The following is an 18,282-nucleotide window of genomic DNA, read 5'->3' as shown; positions in this document are numbered from 1 at the left end:
TCTCGTTCCAGCTCCCCAATATAAAAAGAACCGGCTATACATACACACTCTCGCCCATGAAGTTGGAAAAATTCTGTTTTGAAAAGGAAAAAAAAAAACAAAAAAAACCCTGTTCTTCCCATTCAAATTGCACCATCATTGCGCCTGGTTACTTTTGAGCAGGTGCATCGATTGCATTGAGTGTCCCAATTACGCAGGTGAAATCACTTCATTTCGACTGCTCTGTTAAAAGGCAGGTTAAAAAATAATAATAACAATAAATAAAAAATGGGCAACAATGTGGAAAATGGAATAAAAGCACGAAGACACACAAAAAAATGTTATGATCGTTTCGCCTCATTAATAAAGTTAAATGAAAAAACTGATTGCGTTTTGTTTTTTCACTTCATTGACGACCACGGTTCCAGTTCAATCATTCCCGCCCACGGCCCTCAAAGGACGTGCAACGCCATGCAACGATCGCCATCTAGCGGCGATTTTACAACACTGCACAAAACAACTTCAAAGACTGCATTTTAAAGGCTTCGTTTTTTAGCAATTTAGCTACGCCTAGCTAACTGAATTTTTTTTTTTATTATTATTAACAATTTTCTCCTCTTTTCTGTTGTTTCTTTCCACTTATTTATACGTTGAGCAGAATATAACTTTGGCGGCGCATTGCTCTGGGTCCTAATGCCAACTATAATAAATAATAAACGAAGTTTATTCCCAAATCCTGTCAGCCCCACACAGAGTTAGGCACAGCACTGCAGTGGCTTAATGAAACCTGTCATTAACAACACACTGGGTGTCATTATCTTATAATCCATGAGTCATTTATCTTTTCAGATGTCACCCTCTCATACTGAAGCTGCATAACAACGGAAAATTGAGCCTGAGGGGGGGGAGAAAAAAAAAAAAACAGCAAAAACTTCCGACTTCCTGCAGCTCGGCAACCTGAGCTTGTTTGTCACGTGATCGACCCCAGACTATGTGTGGCTTGTTATGGTCGCTTAAAGTATGATGCTGCTGAAAATGCAAATGAAATGTTCCCTTAGGAAACAGTGAGGAGGCTTGACAAAAATAGAAAGTTATAAGTGAACAAAGGCAGAAATCGTTTAAATTCAAATGATTTTTATTTCTTCTTCTTTTTTTAAATAAAGACACAAAATAAAAAGTCTTTGGACAAACAAAAATACATAAGAAAAATAAATAGATAAACAATTTCATCTTCACAAGTAAAACCAAAACCTTTAGATGTGTAACGTTAAAGTGGTCAACGTAAAACACTGCGTCAAGACACATTTTGGATCAAAGAAAACAAATTGTGAGCTCGCTAACACAAACTCTGTGCCCTCCGCGTGGAGAGAGAAATTAAATTCGGATCGAAACTTAAAAGACTAATGATGACAGCAAGCCAAAGGAAGAGGGACGGGGCAGTGCCTGTTGCGCGCAGTCTCACTTCCACTTCAGTTTAGGCTCAGAGAAAAAAATCAAAACGACACGTAAATCCATCGCTTCATCCACCTGCACACAAACACATCACCTTTTGACAAACGCAGATAGTCCGCACCAGCAGCCTCATTTCCACGGCATGACATCTTCAGCGGAACGTCTCTCCTCATCGCAACAAAGTGCGACTGAGCTGCAAAACAGGGTGGGCGAGGAGGAGGAGGAGGACGAGGCGGAGGCGGAGGCGGCAGCGGATGCTTTGGAGGAGCAGAGTGGATTCCAGAGTGGAATCACAACGTGGCCGAGACCTTGAACGCCGCGCAGGGGGGGGAAGAATTTGGAAGCAAAACGTCGATGGAGTAGGTCCTTGTCTTGCCCTGAGCTCGTCTACCAGCTTGTCGGACTGATCGGCGGGAATCAGACCAGGAAGAGTACGTCTCACACAAACACGCACGCACGCACTCACTCACTCACTCACACACACATCTGCGCAGTTCTCTTGGCTCCAGCTCAAGCGGCTCTCTTTGTACCGAACTTTAAGGCCACCGTGTTCGCGGGACGTCTCGGGAGGCGGCCTGGTGCATGTGTGTGTGCAGACACACAGCTGGTATTTCCAGGTACCGAAGCTGATAAAGGGGGCGGGGGGGCAGAGGTTGGTTAAAGGTTTTTTTGTTTTTTTTCAGCAGGAAGTCTCTTGAGGGTCTTGTCTCACTGCCGCCTCCCCTTTAGCTCCACACCAGCGTCTTGGAGTGGGAGGAGTTCAGCTGCACGTGCTCGAAGCTCTCTCCGTTCCCCTGAAACAAAGGGCAGCATAAATAAATAAATAAGTACATAAATAAAACAACCACTGCAGCTCACTTTTGCTGAGAGTAGCTGTGTTTCCATTACAGTTTTGCACAAAATAAAAGCGATATTTCTCAAAGTACAACTGCGATTTGCAGGCGTTTCCATTGAATGGTCGTAAAAATCTCGTCTCGGACTTTATTCACGAAATTTCATCTTTTTCACGGCAACTTTTTTGCGTCCAATTTTTATGAAATTTTGACTTTATTCACGAAATTTCAACTTAAAACTCTAAGTAAAAACTTCAATAAAAATCTCCTCCCTGTAATAACTTTTCTATTCTTGTGGCCCTAATCCTCTTTCGTAGAAAAACCACCTCATGAGAGCCTAAAATCCTTTTTCGCAATATTTGAGAGAAGTGTAGATGTTTCCATGACCATTTTACTTATTGCGATATTTTGGTTTTAGGGGTAATGAAAACGTAGCTACAGATTTTCTGCTTTTCTTTTTCTCCAGGCGCCGGCTACTCCTCACCTTGGACGCGATGGCTTTGAGCTTGCCCAGCAGAGACGGCTTGGTGTACACGACTTCGTCCTCCATGTCTCCCTCGTTCTCCCCCTCCATCACGGCGCAGCTGTCGGCTCCTGGCATCTCGCACTCCTTGTTGGCAGACATCACCAAGCGGGAGTACTTGTACTCCAACCTGGCAGAGTCAAGTCACAGAATGAGCGCCATACGCGGTGGTGTAGCCTATGTGATACGCAGATATATGCTGTATGACCACTGGAGACGGTTCCAAATTACCGTATAACCATTAAAAAATGGGCAAAGACACATATCAGAATGTTTTTTTTTGGGGTTTTTTTTTAACACGTTCACTTTTCTGTTTAAAAATGTGATTCAAATTATGTTTTTATGCTGTGATATGTTTGTGACCATTGCTTTAGTGCCGCTTTAGACATTTTATTTGTGTTTGCACCACTTTTTGCACTCAACTGCTGAAACTTTATTTGCTGCTGTTGTTTTGAAGTAGCTGCAGCTGGACAGATGTGTACGACGGACGGGGGAGGGGATCAGAGTGTACCCACTAGAATAAACTAGACTACACCACTGGCTATATGTTGCAGAGTGAAAAAAAAAAAAGGGGCGGGCGGATGCAGGAGTAGGACACTCGAATGCCGACATAAACAACCACGACAGGGCGAGAGGTGGGGAGGAATCGGGCGGAACGCGCTTCAGAGCGGCTCGGATGACGGGGAGCCTCGGTGATGTTCTGTCACCGCTGCTTCGCATGAGGGACTCAGAGAGCAGCAGGATGGAAATTTAGCCTTAATCTTAAAGGACAGTAGGAATAAGAATCTTGCTAAGGATAAGACGAGGGATGAAATGACGAATAAGCATAGCGAAGGGAAAATAAAGATGCTGATGGCGCAAAAAAAAAAAAAAAAAAACAAGATTAACTCTTAAAATAGTACCAAAAAATGGAAATAAAACTGGTAGAGTAACCACTGATTGAGGTGTAAAGAGACATTGAGAAGACAAGGCAGGAACACGACCGGGAAAGGAAAAGGTCAGACTGGGACAAGGCCCAAAAGCGCAGAGCACAGACGAGAAGGAATTCAGATCAGAGAAGAAGACTGTACCTTTTGTTCTTCTTCCAGAAGTAGCAGGTGAGGGAGACGAGCAGCACGGCGGCAAACGCCCCGAGTCCCGCCCCCAGCCGTACCCAGAATTCCACACCCTCGCACGGCAGCGTCTTCTTCTCGGGCAAGGCCACGCCCCCCACGCACAGCTTGGGTTCACTCCAAACATAGAGCATGTCCTGAGGACGGAAGCAAGACAGGGGGGGGGGGGGGGGGGGGTTGAGGTAATGTATGCAATGTGCAATTTGCACACGCGGTGTTGTGGCGGCGACGGCGTCATTAATTGTTTTCGGCTTCGCGGCCGCTGCATCCTAATTCAGACTGATGCTGACGTTCCCGCCGTCAGCTGGGAGGAGGGATATTGAAGCTAATCTAATCCAATCTGAGCACATCGAACGCGCTCGACGCACCTGGTGCCCTCCCTTGCAGGCGCCCTCGATCTGGTGGTAGTCTCGCTCCGTGCACGTGGGACACGCCCCCGAGCTCTCCCACAGGAAGAAGAAGGTGCAGCCGTCGCACGTTCCCGCCGGGCACCGACTGCAATGGGCGAGAGTCACAAAAGTCGGGTTGCGTCACTGTGCCGACGCGACGCCCGCGGCGACGCATCGGAGGCAGAGTTTGGTACCTGGGAACCGAGAGGTCTCCCTTGATGCTCCTCGCCGGGTTGCAACGCAGAGTCACGACGGCGCTGCGGCCGGACTCGCAGGACGAGGTTGGTTCCAGAGATCTGGAAAAGAAACAAAACAAAACAAAAACATGTAAAACAAGGTAGATGAAAAAAAGTTTTCTCATCTTTGAAATAATCTTGTTTGGTGGATTGGATTTTTTTTTTTTTTTTTTTTTTTTTAACCACGCCCCCGAACTCTTTTGATTGGTCCCTGCAACGTCTGCGTAATCTTGCTGATTTCCCAGCGAGTGCGCTACACGCGCCACCATCGGTCACCCGGGGAAAATGAATCGCCCGCTCGTGATTTACAGTGCAGGATTTAGATTGATGATTAACACCTGCCACCTGCCCAACGCTGTGATGCAGGTCATTCCAATAAAGCTCCAAAGGTCGATCTGACGAGACGCACCTGTAGTAGAAGTTGACGTCGGCGACTTTCTTGGAGCTCTCGGGGTAATATTCCGGTTTGGCCTGAATTCCGCCCAGGTTGTTTTCCACTGTGACTCCTGTGAGTGACGGACAAGAGGGGGAGAGGCGTGAGACGCACTCCACGCGCTCGGGCTTTTTCCCAACGTCGGCGTCTTTGACGGGCGGCTCCTCGCTCGTGCGGAGCTCACGCACCGAGGAAGGTGTCGGCCAGGTTAATGGACTGCGAGGAGAGCGCCGTGTGGAAGCTCCGCCCGCTCGCCGGGATGATGGTGGACTGGCAGATGAAGGTCTTGACGGCGCTGGCCCCCTCGCCGCGCTGAGAGTCGCTGACGGACAGGTCGGTGACGTTGTCGCTGCACACCGCCATGTGATCCTGTCAATTAAAAAATTTGAATAATTAAAAAATGTGAAGCTCAGCTGTACAGCGGCGGCGGCGCCGGCGTCCCCTCCATCCTCGCACCTGTCCGCCACACAGGCTGATGTTGAACTGGTGGAAATATTTGGTCCCCTTGGAGGTGAAGCTCGGGCCGTACATCAGCGAGCCCACCGGGCCCAGGGCGGCGAAGTCGAAGGTGCGGGTCACGTTGCCCTCCGTGTGGGTGAAGCGGCAGTCGCTGTAGCACAACCTGTGCTCCTGTTGAAAAGGGAGGAAACGAGGCGAACGCAGCAGAAACAGAAAGAGAAAATCACTTTCATTCATTGAATTCATATACACACGTGTGTTATGTATATATGTATGTATACACACACACACACACACACACACACATATATATACAGTATACACACACACACACACACACACATGTATAGTCACATTTACTTCATTTTCTCCGCCCACACAAACCTTGTCGCTCTTGCTGGCCGGCCCGCATGGTTTGCAGGCGTCGGGACCGGGCGTGGCGTGGGAGACGAGGCGCGTGTCCGGCGGGCACTCGGTGCACTGGCTGCTCAGGGAGTCGATGTAGTGGCCGGCGGGGCACGGCACGCACGCCGAGCCTGTGGGCTGCGTGCTGAGGGCGCAGGCGCGGCACGAGGACGACACGCCGTCCACGGCGTTGCTGACCGTGATGGAGAAGATCCGAGCCATGTCGTTGACCCACTGCCGCGACTGGGGGGGGTGGAGGGGTGAGGTGGGGGGGGGGGGGAGTCAGATTCAGCAGGTAGACGCCACTGAGAGCAGTTTATCCAGTCCTTCACAACAGCACAGCAGCCTCAGCAGTGCTACGTTATACGTTATTAAAAAAAAAGCGAAGTTTCTTCGCCTTCTGCTCCACTTAATAAACGCGCACAATCCTGGGAAACCAGTCAAAAGACAAACAGCCGGAACGACAACCTAAAAAATATTTTAAAATGTAAAAATATAACAAATCCGCTGTTCAAAGTTAGGCAGGCGTCGACGACAGAAGGGAGTGTTTGATGTGCCGGGTGTGGGGCAGATTAACAGGATTGAAGGTGGCCCTGCTTCTGTTTGGACATGAGGCAGGGAGGAGATCTGGGAAAAACTCTTGGGACATTTTTGTTGTTGTTGTTGTTGTTGTTGTTGTTGTTTTTCCTCATGAATTTGAGGAATAATTATGAATTTAGCACCGGGTTCAACGACTGGTCTGCAGACCAGGAGTCCCGACTTATTGAAAGCCTGAGACAGTCATCAAGATGCATTATGGACTGTGCAAAAAAACCACTGGCACAATCTGTCGTCACTCTGCCGATACCAATTTTGACGGAGAGAAGATAATGCAACATTACAGAGACTCGGTCGCACTCAGTGTTAATTTTGACAGCAACATTTGATTTAGTTTAAGTCATAATTTAATCATCTAAATTGTTTTAGTTTTAGTCTAGTTTTAGTTGACGAATTATCATTTCTAAAATTACAGTAAATTTAGTCGATTCCTGATATTTTCATGCCACAGTTTATTTTCTTTCACATCAAATGTGAAATGCGTCAAAATGTCCTGTCGGATCTCGTCATCGTCTTAGTCCTTGTGAATGAATTTTTAGCTCGTTATCGTCTTTGTTTTAGTCAGACAAAAAGGGGCGTTGACGATAACTATGAGGAAGAATTTTCCATCAACAAAATTGACACTGGTCGCACTCACGTCAGAAGGCTGGTTGGTCCTCTGGAAGGCCCAGGTGTAGGACACGGAGGCGTTCTTGGTCATGGCGTGCGAGTAGGACTGCCTCGGTTTGGATCTTTCCCACGACTCCACCACGGTGGTGCTCTTCCTGTTTACGTCCTACAAAGAGCACAGACATCATTCGTTGCATTCATTCAACAACAAAGGCGGAGGAATCAAAACGCCATCGGCTTCTCCTACCATCATGAAGTAGAGCTCACAGTCGGCGCTGCACACGGTTTCAAATTCAAACGTGATGCGACCGAACTCCGCCCCCGACTGGCTGGACATGGAGGTGGGGAGTCTGACGGCAGGGTGAAGAGGAGGAATGATTGCAAAGAAAAGGAGGAGAAGCGCATGAGAGCGCCGGTTTCAGGCAAGTTGGACAAAACTTACTTGAAACCGGGAACGTGGATGTTGAGGATGAGGTAGTCATTGTCGGAGCTTCCTGCCCCGCTCTGGATATGATCACCTGCCACCTCCCAGCCTGCAAGAAGAAGGCGACACGCTTCAGATCACATATAATGTCAACAGAGGAAAAAAAAAAAAAACAGGTTATACTTTAGTATTTGGCATGTTGGAATGAAAAAAAAAGTAAGAAAAACTAAAACATTAGCTCAGTAAAAGGACAAAAAAAAAATCTAACTCATTCAAAATCTAAAAATCTAAACATCTCAGTGAGTAAATTTCTGTGTACACAAATTTTTTTTGCAGATTTGCAATTTTCCAAAATTGCATTTAAGAAAGAAAAGGAAAAAAAAAGGTTTGAGCGCGGACATAATTTGCACGAAATTGTCATATTTTTTGGAGTTTCACAAACACGCAAATTTCCCATTTGTTTGTCACTGCAGTCAAGGCTGCGCGTCGTGGCCTGCAAACGCCATTCCACGTCCTGTTAAAACAGGGCCGAGGTCCCAGCCAATCAAAATGCTGACGTGAGCTTCATTTACCAGCGGAAATTCTTTTGCAAATGCTACAAACGAGTGTCTTCTGAGAATGTTCAAGACGAAAAGCAAAAAAAAAAAAAGACTTTTAGGACATAAACAAAAGCACTCACCGTTCATGCTGTCACATTTCGTGTTGCCCACATTGAAACAGGAAGTCTTCATGTTTGCAGGAAGAACGTTCCACCACTTATACTCATAGCCCAGGGTGGGCTCGGTGCCTGCCGGGCACGGCTTGCACGCTGCGGGCGGAACATAAGTCACACGTACAGAAACAAATGAATTGAAAGAAAGAAAAAAAAGAAGTAAAGAAAAATATATTTTTTTAAAATGTAATTTTCAAGTACATTTCATGCCGTCAGAGTAGGTCCCAGGTGGGCACGGCGAGCAGGTGGCCGTGTCGTTGTTGTAGAAGCCGGGGTTGCAGGGAGGGCAGGGCTCCCGCTCGCCACTAGGGGGCAGAGGCTCCGCCCCCGGCACTCCATCCAGACAGATCTTTGGTTCGATCCACTTGTACGTGACCTGCGTCTGAAACGGAGAGCGGGGAGAGCGGCGGCGTGTGAGCGCGACTGCAGGGCGCTTTCGAACCAAGGCTCCACTGCTCTCACCTTGCCGTCCTGGCCGCACGCTGTGTGCAGCTGGGAGTAGTCCTTCTTGGAGCAGGGAGGCCTGGGCCTACACTCGGCCGACCCCTCGGCTGCAGGGGGATTGAAACGGTAAGAATGGAGAGAGCGCCGGTGTCATTTAAAGAAGGGAAATCAAAATATCACCGGCACGATCCGAATGAAATTTTTCAACGGTTTGCGTTCAGACGGAGGTTGCTGAGGAGTCCCGGAGAAATAAACACAATGGCCTCTCGACGAGCGCGGCTGAAAACACCGTCTTGAAGGTCCCTTTAAATATGCATGAGGAGGCGCGCTGCATTAAATATGTGTAATGTGCTTTGCGAGCTGCTGCCTTTGCGCAGTCACGACTCGCCGTCTTCAGCCAACCCCGACATGCGGCCGCGTCGATAAGCTGCAAGCGCTCGGCATGAGACTTCACTTCCTCGCCGTCAAATATCTCACACGCGCGAACGCCGACGCCACACAGGTTCCACTAAACATAAAGATCCTCCTGTAGATTTTGCTAATTTGGCTCTGAGACTTTGATAAGTGTCAGATATTGAATGGAATATACAAGGAAAAAAAACAAAAAAAAAATCCCTATTTTGACTTGAATTATACATTGGTACCTTTGGGGGCGGGGGGGGACAAAACAAAACAAGAAAACATTTAGGAAGTTTTCTCTGGAAAACATGTGTAAGACTGAACTCAATATATTTGAAGGTCTAAAAAAAACGAATGTACTGTTTTGACCGTGAATAATTCAGTTGGTTTTGACTTATTTGGGATTCCGCTTGTTAAAAAAAAAAAGAAATATTTTCTGTCATTTGCTTGATTATGGCTGTACATATTTCTTCCCAACTCTCCATTGTCCACCATTGTGTAAGTCTCATAATAATAGCTGGGAGGGGGGGGGGGACTGATCCTGACATTATGGAAGAGTGTAAATACACCATCATCTGAGATGAGGCCCGAGGAATTAATTATTGATCATGTTTTCAAGTTGTTGGGTTTTTTTTTGTTTTTTTTTAATCTTTTTTGTATGTTTGTATGAGAAAAATACATGGGGGATGCTTTAAAGCTCTGCACCAAAATCCAGCTCTTTGCTCGTGATCACAGCAAGCACCCGCTGGCGCTGAACCTCCAAACTATTTTCTCCCTCGCTGTCGCAGCGGCGCTGCTAAAATGGGCCTTTTTCGCTTGGCTCCATGCAGAGCGCCGGCGCGCAGCAGCCATGAGGAACCAAGCTGACCCCGAGGCCACGAGTCTCGCGCAAAAAAAAAAAAAAAAAAAAAACCCCAGGGCCACCAAATAAAACATGAAGAGCAGCAGCGTAAGCTCCTACCGGCGTAGTGGGTGGTGGTGTTACAGGGCGTGCAGGAACTGGCACCGTGGCCAGAGAAGGTGTCCCGAGGGCAGGCTTCACACGCGGAGGAGCCGGGGGCGTGGCTGAAGGTGCCCGCCTTGCAGGGGAAGCACTCGGACGTGTAGGCGACTCCTGTTGGGAGGGAAACGAGAGAGGGATGAGGATGCAATAAAAAGATGGATAAATATTAAATGAGCTTTCTGTTTGTAAGAGAGGAGGGAGAGGAAGATGCAAGGTTGTTCCTGACCTTCGATGTGAATGTTTTTCAGGAAAACAGGCTTCACCACTTTGGTCCCCATCAGGACTCCGCCGGTCCTCCAGTACAGAATGTTGTTGCCGGATTTCAGGTTCACCTAGAACACGCGCGCATTTTGTGAGTTGAATGGTAACCTGTTGTTTTTTTGTTTTGGGTTTTTTTGCCAATTTCTTTAAGTTATGTTGTGCAGAATTCATTCTGCCAATATTTATTAGAACAACTTTCTTTCCTTTCTGCAGTTTCGTGTCTATGGAATCACAGGAGTGCCAAAATAAATGAATAAATAGATAAATAAATATAAAGAGGAATACATAAATAAATAAATAAATAAATAGAATAGAAATATAAACTGCCATTTTGTCTTGGTCTTTTCCCTTTGGTCATTGTGAAAGACAAAGGCTATTTGCAAATTACATACTGCTGTGTCATGTCGACCATGTATGATGATGTTTTGTGTTTGCTTCAAGGGCGATTTTAACGCACACTTGTCGACATCTGTGGAATGAAGCCGTTGCTGTGTAGTGCTTTGTGTGGACTTCAGTTGTGTGGATATTCATGTCTGAAAATAAAAGATTTTGACTCAAGTGATCGTTTCAGCGTCTTCATTTTCTCAGCTAGGACAGTGATGTGATACAAGCCAACGGTATCTCGCAAAGAATTTTAAGCCCAACTAAAACGTTTTGGGAGAAAAAAAAAACCCATGGTCGGCCCGTCTTGCTGCGGTAAACCACAGTTGCAGTGGAAACGCACTCAGACTGAGCCGCACCCTGAAGCGCCGGTGGAAAAATATGCCCAAGGAGCTAGCTATGCTAGCCATGGAGCGATCAGGCATCGATTACTAGTCCTGGTCGGAAAGCCCCACCCACAGCCATCTGATTGCCTTTGCTTTTACCAGATGGTAGTAACAATGGCTAAAGGAAAAGGCAAAAACTTTTGTCACTTGTTTTTCCATTTGTCTTTCACAATGACAAAAGGGACAAGACAAAGACAAAATGTACCTTTGTATTTAGTCATTTATTTATGTATTTATTTATCTTTATATTTATTTATTTACTTATATATTCATTTATATTAATTTTGGCACTCCTGTGATTCCATAAGTGCAGACCCTTGTGTGAAAGGGCATGTCCCCCCCCCCACCCCTCCCTTCCCCCCGGGTTTAAAATAATGAGCTCTCTTTAAGTCTATTGAAAACTAACAGCTTATCTTCTCTGATGAATCAGTCACATCTTGTGCTCCTCGTCAACAGTCACACACTTGTGCCGCGATCCAACAGGAATTATCGGCCGCTCTGAGCTGCGACAGGCAAAACACTGCAGATGGCACTGAGAGCCGCCAGCCAGACTGCGCACGGACCACCAGCCTTCTGCGCTCGCGTCCACCGCAAAGCCTGGAGCTACTCGGCCGCTCTTACCGTGTGCGTGGCCCATTCGCCGTGATTGGTCAGCTTGAGCCACTTTTTGTCGGAGGACTGATCCATCTCTTGGCACTGGTCGTTTTGGATCTGGAACACAGTGGACACGACCAAGCTGAAGCAGTGCGCCCGGTTATTAGCTCGTGTTTTACAACCACCGTGTTTACTTTGTGCACGCACGGACGGACATGACGGTCCCTCTGTTTGCAAAGTGGTGGACATGCTGCCCTCACTGATGCAACATTATTACCTTTATCGGACTTTTAAAAAAAAAATAAATGAAATGAAAATGAAAAACTAGCGGGTGTGTGCCACTCACAAAGAACTCGAACAGCAGGTTGTGGTCTGGGTACTGGTACTCGAACATGACGGAGCCCTGTTTCTTCAGATGGACGGCGTAGATGAGGGACACCGTGCACTCGTCCCGGTTGGACTCCAGGTAGTTTCCTTGAGGCACCCAGGAGGAGCTGCGTGGCACAAGTTCCGTTAAAGTTCCAGTACGTAATATTTGGCCTGATTCACAATTTTTCTATTGGTAAAAGCTTACAACCCATAGAACAGTTCTTCTTTATATGTAAGAATGCACATAGACAAGGGTATTGCTCCCAGTTAGCTGCCATCTTGCATCGCCACATTTCTAAGGAAGCCTGGTGTGGACAATCCAGCAGCTTGAAGGTCCTCAGCAGATCCCCCAGACTCCAAGTTTCCCATCATGCCTCTGTAACTCACATGATCTATTTGGCCAATCAGAACGATTCGGGAGAACGTCACTTACAGACACGTCAGCCAATCAGAATGAGCTGAGACACAGCATGCACAACGTTGTGACGTCGCGCCGGGAATAAACTCTTTTCTGGTGATTTTCTGGCCTTTATCATTTTTAAATGACTAAACGACCACAACTGAAAAATCTACAATAGAAATATTTGCAATGAATCACGTTTCAGGTCACAGTCGTCCTGTCAACCATTTTAAAAGGCGTTTATTGCGGTCTATGGGAAAAATGCTTTTTGGGCCCATGGGATTTTTTTTTTTTGCTGCAGTACATCAAGTGGCCACTGGGGAAAAATCGGAAAAATGCTAATTATTCGCCTCGCGAATTCGCTCCCGGTGCGAAAGGACTTTGACAACGTGCTTCGTATTCAGGCTGAACGCTCTCGCCCTGAAATAAACCGACAAAGAAGAATGTGGATGAGGTATCCAGGCTTGTGAGCGCAGGCCACTGTAGCTCACTGGCAAGCTCAGGAGAGTGAGGGTGAGCGATGCAATCTAAAATGTAACCACTGGATGTTGCTGTTTCTTCTCAAAACCCTCCAAATATTACACTCTTTTTTTCCCCTTTAAGACCTCACACTTGCTTGTTCCCGTGTACTTTTAGCCCCCTCACCGACCTGTTGCAGGTGAGCCCGTCGTCTCCTCGCGGGCTCGTCTCCAGCGGCGTCGCCACGCTGCTGAACCCGGCGGGCATGGAGTCCCACTGGTCGAAGCTCACTCCGCTCCCGAGGGAGTAGCTGCCGGCGGCGCACTGGGTGCACTCCTGGGCCGACATCTCCAGGAACTCTCCGGCCTTGCAGGAGAAGGCTTGGTCGGACGAAAGGAGGAAACAAAATGGAAAATGAAACGCGAAACCTTATTTTCATTCCGCCTTGGAGTGCACCGCAAGGGCAAGGCTTCTGGGGAGCGACTAGACGCGCAAGTCACAGCACTTCAGTGGAATATGCCGTCGCCGCCGCCGCCGCGAGGGAACTTAATCCTCACATCCTGTTTCACACTGTGTCAGCCTGCGCGCTCTCATTTTGCTCCCGCCGAGCCATCAAGTCCCGCACACCTGCCAGCTTCAGCTCTTCCTCATACCAGATGTGGTCAGATGTTATTGCAAGCCTTGAAGCCGCGTCAGGTGAATTTGTGCGTGTGAATACAAACATATTTTTAGTCACGTCCTGGATGTTATCTGAAGGTAATTCAAGGCCGCGCTCAAGCTGAGCGTCAACGGCTGACTTCCACATACGGACGTCCGTACGGTGAAGATGATTTTAAGTGAGATTCCACGCGACATTTATAAAATAGTGTGTTGATAAGTGGCTGGAAAGAACGGCCATTTAAGTAGCATGCCACTGTTGATTCCAGGTTCTTGACTTTACAACATGCAGGCACACAGTCAGGCCAAGAGGGACTTTTCCCGGCTGGAAACTGACGGCCAGACGATACAAAATCAAAATGTTGCTGTTGCTGCAGCGTGTAAAGTCTGAGTGGAGTCAGACAGAGCAAAGCTTGGGAAACAATACAACTCTATATTGACTACTATAAGTATAACTAAATAAACTCTCTTATCGCTGCACGGCAAACACTGGTTCACACATATTTTATCTTTGTTCATTGTTAGTATTAGGCCGTGCCCAAATACCTGGCTGAACTTGACAATTGACAAATGTGTTAATGGAAACGGGCACGCAAACAGTATTCTGGCGTACGTGCGGCCGTTTGATAAACGAGTTTCCATAATCTCGCGGCGGAAAGGTCGACACTATTTTTTTCTCTCTCTCGCGGGTCGCGACTGTCTCCAGTTGTCACGAGGAAGCCAAGGCCTCGGCATCTCTCAGCGCCGTCGTCCGGGGTGCGAACAGGAGGATAAGTGACAGCGATCCACGACTGACGCGAGGACCAACGCGTCGCTCCTTTCACGACTTCAATACCGTTCGCTAGCCTGAACTCGGACCAGTCGGCAGCCCTGCTACTGCTGCAACACAGGGAGAACCTGTTCCAGGAGCCGCGATCAAACTGCCGTGACGGCCTGTCTTCCTGGATCTTTTGAGATCTGGAAGTGATAAGGCCTGTGAAAACCCCTTCACAAAAATATAAACATGACTCCACGACACTCCCTGCGCCTCGTCAGTCGCCGTGCCTGCGTTGCCTCGGGCGCAGTTCGTTGGAAGGGCCGCAAAATTAAAATGCAAAATCTGACGACACTCTGCTGTGAGGCTACGAAGCTGAAAAACTTAAAGCAGCAGATTTAGCAAATCGCTGACTTGACATGCAGTCCAATCCAATCCACTTAAATAAAGCACAGTTTAAATAAACACAAAGGTAACTAAAGTGTACATTGAAATAGACATAATAAAAGACATTTAAAAGAAAAATTGATTTTAAAAAACGATTTTGGCGCACACAAAATCAACAACCTAAGTGGTGTTAAAAGCCAGAAGAGGTGTGTTTTAAGAAGACATTTAAAATTGGACAGTGAAGAGGGTCCTTCTCTGAGCTTCAGCCTGAGGAGCAGCTGGTCAGCTGACCTGGGAGATCGGCCGGGTGCGTAGGGGTGCAGAAGCGCAGAGGGGCACATAGGGGCAAGACCACTCAGGGCTTTAAAAGCAAATACAAGAATTTTAAAAATGAATTCTAAAATAGCACATCCGTGGACCTCGATAGCCACATAAAGCACCCATGCATACTGGACAGCGCTAATTATCAGTAAAGCCAGGCTGCCAGCTCTGATTATTCTGAAATCTCCAGTGACAAGACAAAGGTTGGGATGTGTGTGTGTGTGTGTTTTTTTCCAATCCATAGGGAGCTCATTCCCTTTTTTCACGGCTTTGAGTCAAAAGACGCCGTGGATTATTATTTATGAAAAGCTCAAGAGCAAGACCGTCAGAACGGCTTTGCAGGGCGCCCAGCTGGACGTTTGAGGATTCAGCCGCTTTTGTTGTCATTATGCATTACGCAGGACTAAATTGTGCGATCGGATCGGCTGCCAGATACTAGCGGCAGGAGGATGTCGGAGGAGCACGCAAACGCACAGGAAGATCTTCCAGGATTTGAACCCAGGATCTTCTCATTGTCAATGACGATGGAAGACACACTGACTTACTGCACTCGGTGCCGCGCACCGGCTCCGGCAGTCCTGTGCAGGCGCCGGGGCTCTGTGGGATGGCCACCCGCCACCGAGATCCTGCGCTGTCGCACTCCGTGTACTCGTAGTAGTAGTCCATCTGCCCACAACACACACAACACACACACACACACACACACACACACACACACACACACAAACACAAAGAGACACCTGCGTAAGGGATCAGTTGCCGTGGCGATCTAGAGGAGAAACGCCCGGGCCCAGGCACTCAGGAGGAAGGGTCAGTAAACATCACACGGCAGGAAGCCTCCACCCAAGTCGGACGTCTGAGTCATCCCATTGGCCGGCCGCGAAATCAAGAGCGCGGCTTGGGGGTGATTTTTCAGGGGTCGCGCGTGACAAAAAGACGGCGCCAGGTCCGCGCGCTTATCTCTGTTGTCCCAGTCCCTCTTGTAGCAGCTCTAGAAAAACAACAACCTACCATCTCCACAGCAACGTGGAGGAGGAGGCAGCGGCAGCGGCTGGTCATACAGGCCCAAATTAAGGCAATGCAAACCTCTGGCGGCAGCTTATCACATTTTACAAGACGACGTTTTACAAAAAAATTACAATTAAAAACACAAGCACTCGGCATTTGAAGGGAGGGGGGCGGGGGGGGGCGTAGAGAGATTCTCACGGTTTATGTAACGTCGCTCGCTGAGCCAAACTGGATTTTTGACACCATCACCAGTGCTGTCAGTGCACGAGGGCCACGCTGACGACAGAGGTCAGAGACTCAGAACAGGCCTGGCTTCCTTGTTAAAACAGCAGGGACAAAATTAATTAAAAAAAACAAACAAAAAAAACAAAAGGGAAATCAATGAGTGAATTATTCTACGGCCCCACTGCTCCAGTGGTTTGGCTCAGGATCACAACCATTCTTTGGTCAGTCACTTTTTTTTTTTTTCTTTTTTTTTTTTTTCTTTTTTTTTGCCGTCATTATTTGTGTGGAGCAACTTTGGAGGAATGTTGCTCTTCTATCTCGGGGACTGTGCGCTGCCAGCCAGTCAGGGCCGAGGAGGTGTTGAGCTGAGCCAGACCAGAGGGAAGGAAAAGGCCAGTGCATTCAGGAAGCTGATAAGAGCCCTGCGAGTGGTCAAGTTGAACACACACCAGACCTCCTCGCAGATTCATGCTGCATACACTGGGTTTCCTCGTGAGGAGAACACACGCGTCGAGATCCGGGGCTTTTATAAATGGTGATGATGATGATGATGATGCACTGCTACTTTGTTCCTTTCCAACGGCAAAAAAAACAAAAAACGGGCCTGGCTGGGAACGTGTCACCGGTTTTCACTGGTGGCTTGTTTGTTTCATTATTCATTTACTCATCTCCAATTGTTATTGGAAAGCATCTGCAAAGACAGGAGGAAACAGGCCGAGTCGTTATCGATCGAACTGTGGCATCTCTCTCACCTCACCACACAGCCGCTGTCCTTTGGCCGCGTCAATCAGCCCGAGGGTGCAGAGGATGAGAGAGACGACCCAAGCCGAGCGCCGCATCCTTGGATCGTCGACGGAGCAAATGCGCTTCGATCCGAACCGGCGACGGTCAACTGTTTCACGGCGTCGAGCCCGGTGGTTCGCTCGTCCGCTCGGCTTCTATTCCGCATCTGCGTCCGTCGCCTCTCGTCGGCAGATTGTCACCCTCACCACCTGCGATTATCCTCAAGACTGAGCGCTCCGGGGTTGCCTCATCACGGTCAAGCTAGATAGGCGGAACAAGTTCCACTTCCGGTAAGAGATTTCACCGTAAAGGTTGCGTAGCAAAAGCGTGACCTGAATACGCGTCGCCGCAGATTGTTTTCAGTATGTTCGTATTCTTCTAGGTTTTTTGAGCGTGTGGTTGCTCGCTAGATGAAATTCTGTTTGGAATTTTAACTCGATAAATAGCGTGATTGCTTTATTTTGAAGGCGTGAATACTTTGTCCGGTATTTATTTCCTAGCTTGGATCGACGGTTCCTGCGCGTGTGTATGTCTTTAACCACCGGCGCTGACACTCTGGTGACGTCGTCCAGATTTTAAAAAAATAAAAAATAAAATAAAAGGTTTGTTCTCTTGTATCGCTCGTGACAAAATACTTTTGATGATGACGATAGGTTGAAACTGGAAGGTGTTCTTTACTTTAAAAAAGAAAGATTATAGAGAGCACGTTTTAGACAGGTTTTAATTTCTTTTGAATTTCTTTCGAAGACATATTGGAAGTCCATATCTGCGGGGGATTTATATCTGAAAACGAATAAAACGAAACGGTGTCACGCAAATCTGCCTCGCAGCGCAGTTACCAAACCAAATCCCTGTAGTTCACACAACTAACCACAAGAGGGAATGCGCGTTTCGCAAGTGGCTCGCCACTGCATTAAAGATCTGTATGTGCTGTTTTTGTTTGTTTCTCTTTGTTTTCGTTTTTTTTTAATTATATGACAGGAACATTCAGTTCCCGACGCCATTGTATAAAATAGTCGACAGATTCCACATTCTGAACCTTATTTGACCTCATATAACCTCATCTAAGATAATACATATACATACGTACAGCAGTAAAAAACAAAACAAAAAAATAGATAAACGAAAAAAAATCTCCAAAATTGGTATAACGTGGATGAACTATGTCGGCGCTCTCATTATTTTTAATCAGTCATGATATGATGCTATGACAACACAGTGGTGCAGTGGACTGTTGTGTAACCGTGAGAAGGATGCAAGGTCTTTATTCCCAGGCCTGGGGCCTTTA

General features: G+C 47.4%; 1 protein-coding gene across 5 annotated transcripts; it reads right to left on the bottom strand.

Annotated features, from left to right (window-relative positions):
* Positions 1-1,096: 1,096 nt before the first annotated feature.
* On the bottom strand, positions 1,097-18,064 carry elapor2a (endosome-lysosome associated apoptosis and autophagy regulator family member 2a). Of its 5 annotated transcripts, none has more exons than XM_076028934.1 (23): positions 16,661-16,812; positions 16,185-16,302; positions 15,524-15,644; positions 13,050-13,239; positions 11,978-12,125; positions 11,659-11,748; positions 10,236-10,341; positions 9,968-10,120; positions 8,626-8,714; positions 8,365-8,545; positions 8,131-8,259; positions 7,470-7,560; positions 7,275-7,377; positions 7,056-7,193; positions 5,801-6,064; positions 5,414-5,587; positions 5,146-5,326; positions 4,934-5,030; positions 4,483-4,584; positions 4,268-4,394; positions 3,858-4,036; positions 2,749-2,917; positions 1,097-2,225 (listed from the first exon to the last, which is right to left on the bottom strand). In XM_076028934.1, exons 3-23 carry the CDS (start codon positions 15,642-15,644, stop codon positions 2,157-2,159), a joined length of 2,901 nt encoding a protein of 966 aa, XP_075885049.1. In that variant the 5' UTR covers positions 16,185-16,302; positions 16,661-16,812; the 3' UTR covers positions 1,097-2,156. The 5 variants fall into 5 exon arrangements, with proteins under 5 accessions (XP_075885049.1, XP_075885050.1, XP_075885048.1 ...); XM_076028935.1 differs by having other exon boundaries at positions 16,185-16,298; XM_076028933.1 differs by lacking the exons at positions 16,185-16,302; positions 16,661-16,812 and adding an exon at positions 16,964-18,064.
* Positions 18,065-18,282: the final 218 nt, after the last annotated feature.

Source organism: Nelusetta ayraudi, unplaced genomic scaffold, assembly GCF_046127955.1.
Source record: "Nelusetta ayraudi isolate G7.1 ecotype Tasmania unplaced genomic scaffold, CSIRO-AGI_Nayr_v1 ptg000026l, whole genome shotgun sequence".
In the NCBI taxonomy this organism is placed as follows: Eukaryota; Metazoa; Chordata; class Actinopteri; order Tetraodontiformes; family Monacanthidae; genus Nelusetta; species Nelusetta ayraudi.
Note: the sequence above shows the minus strand (reverse complement) of the source record. Positions and strands in the feature narration are given on the sequence as shown.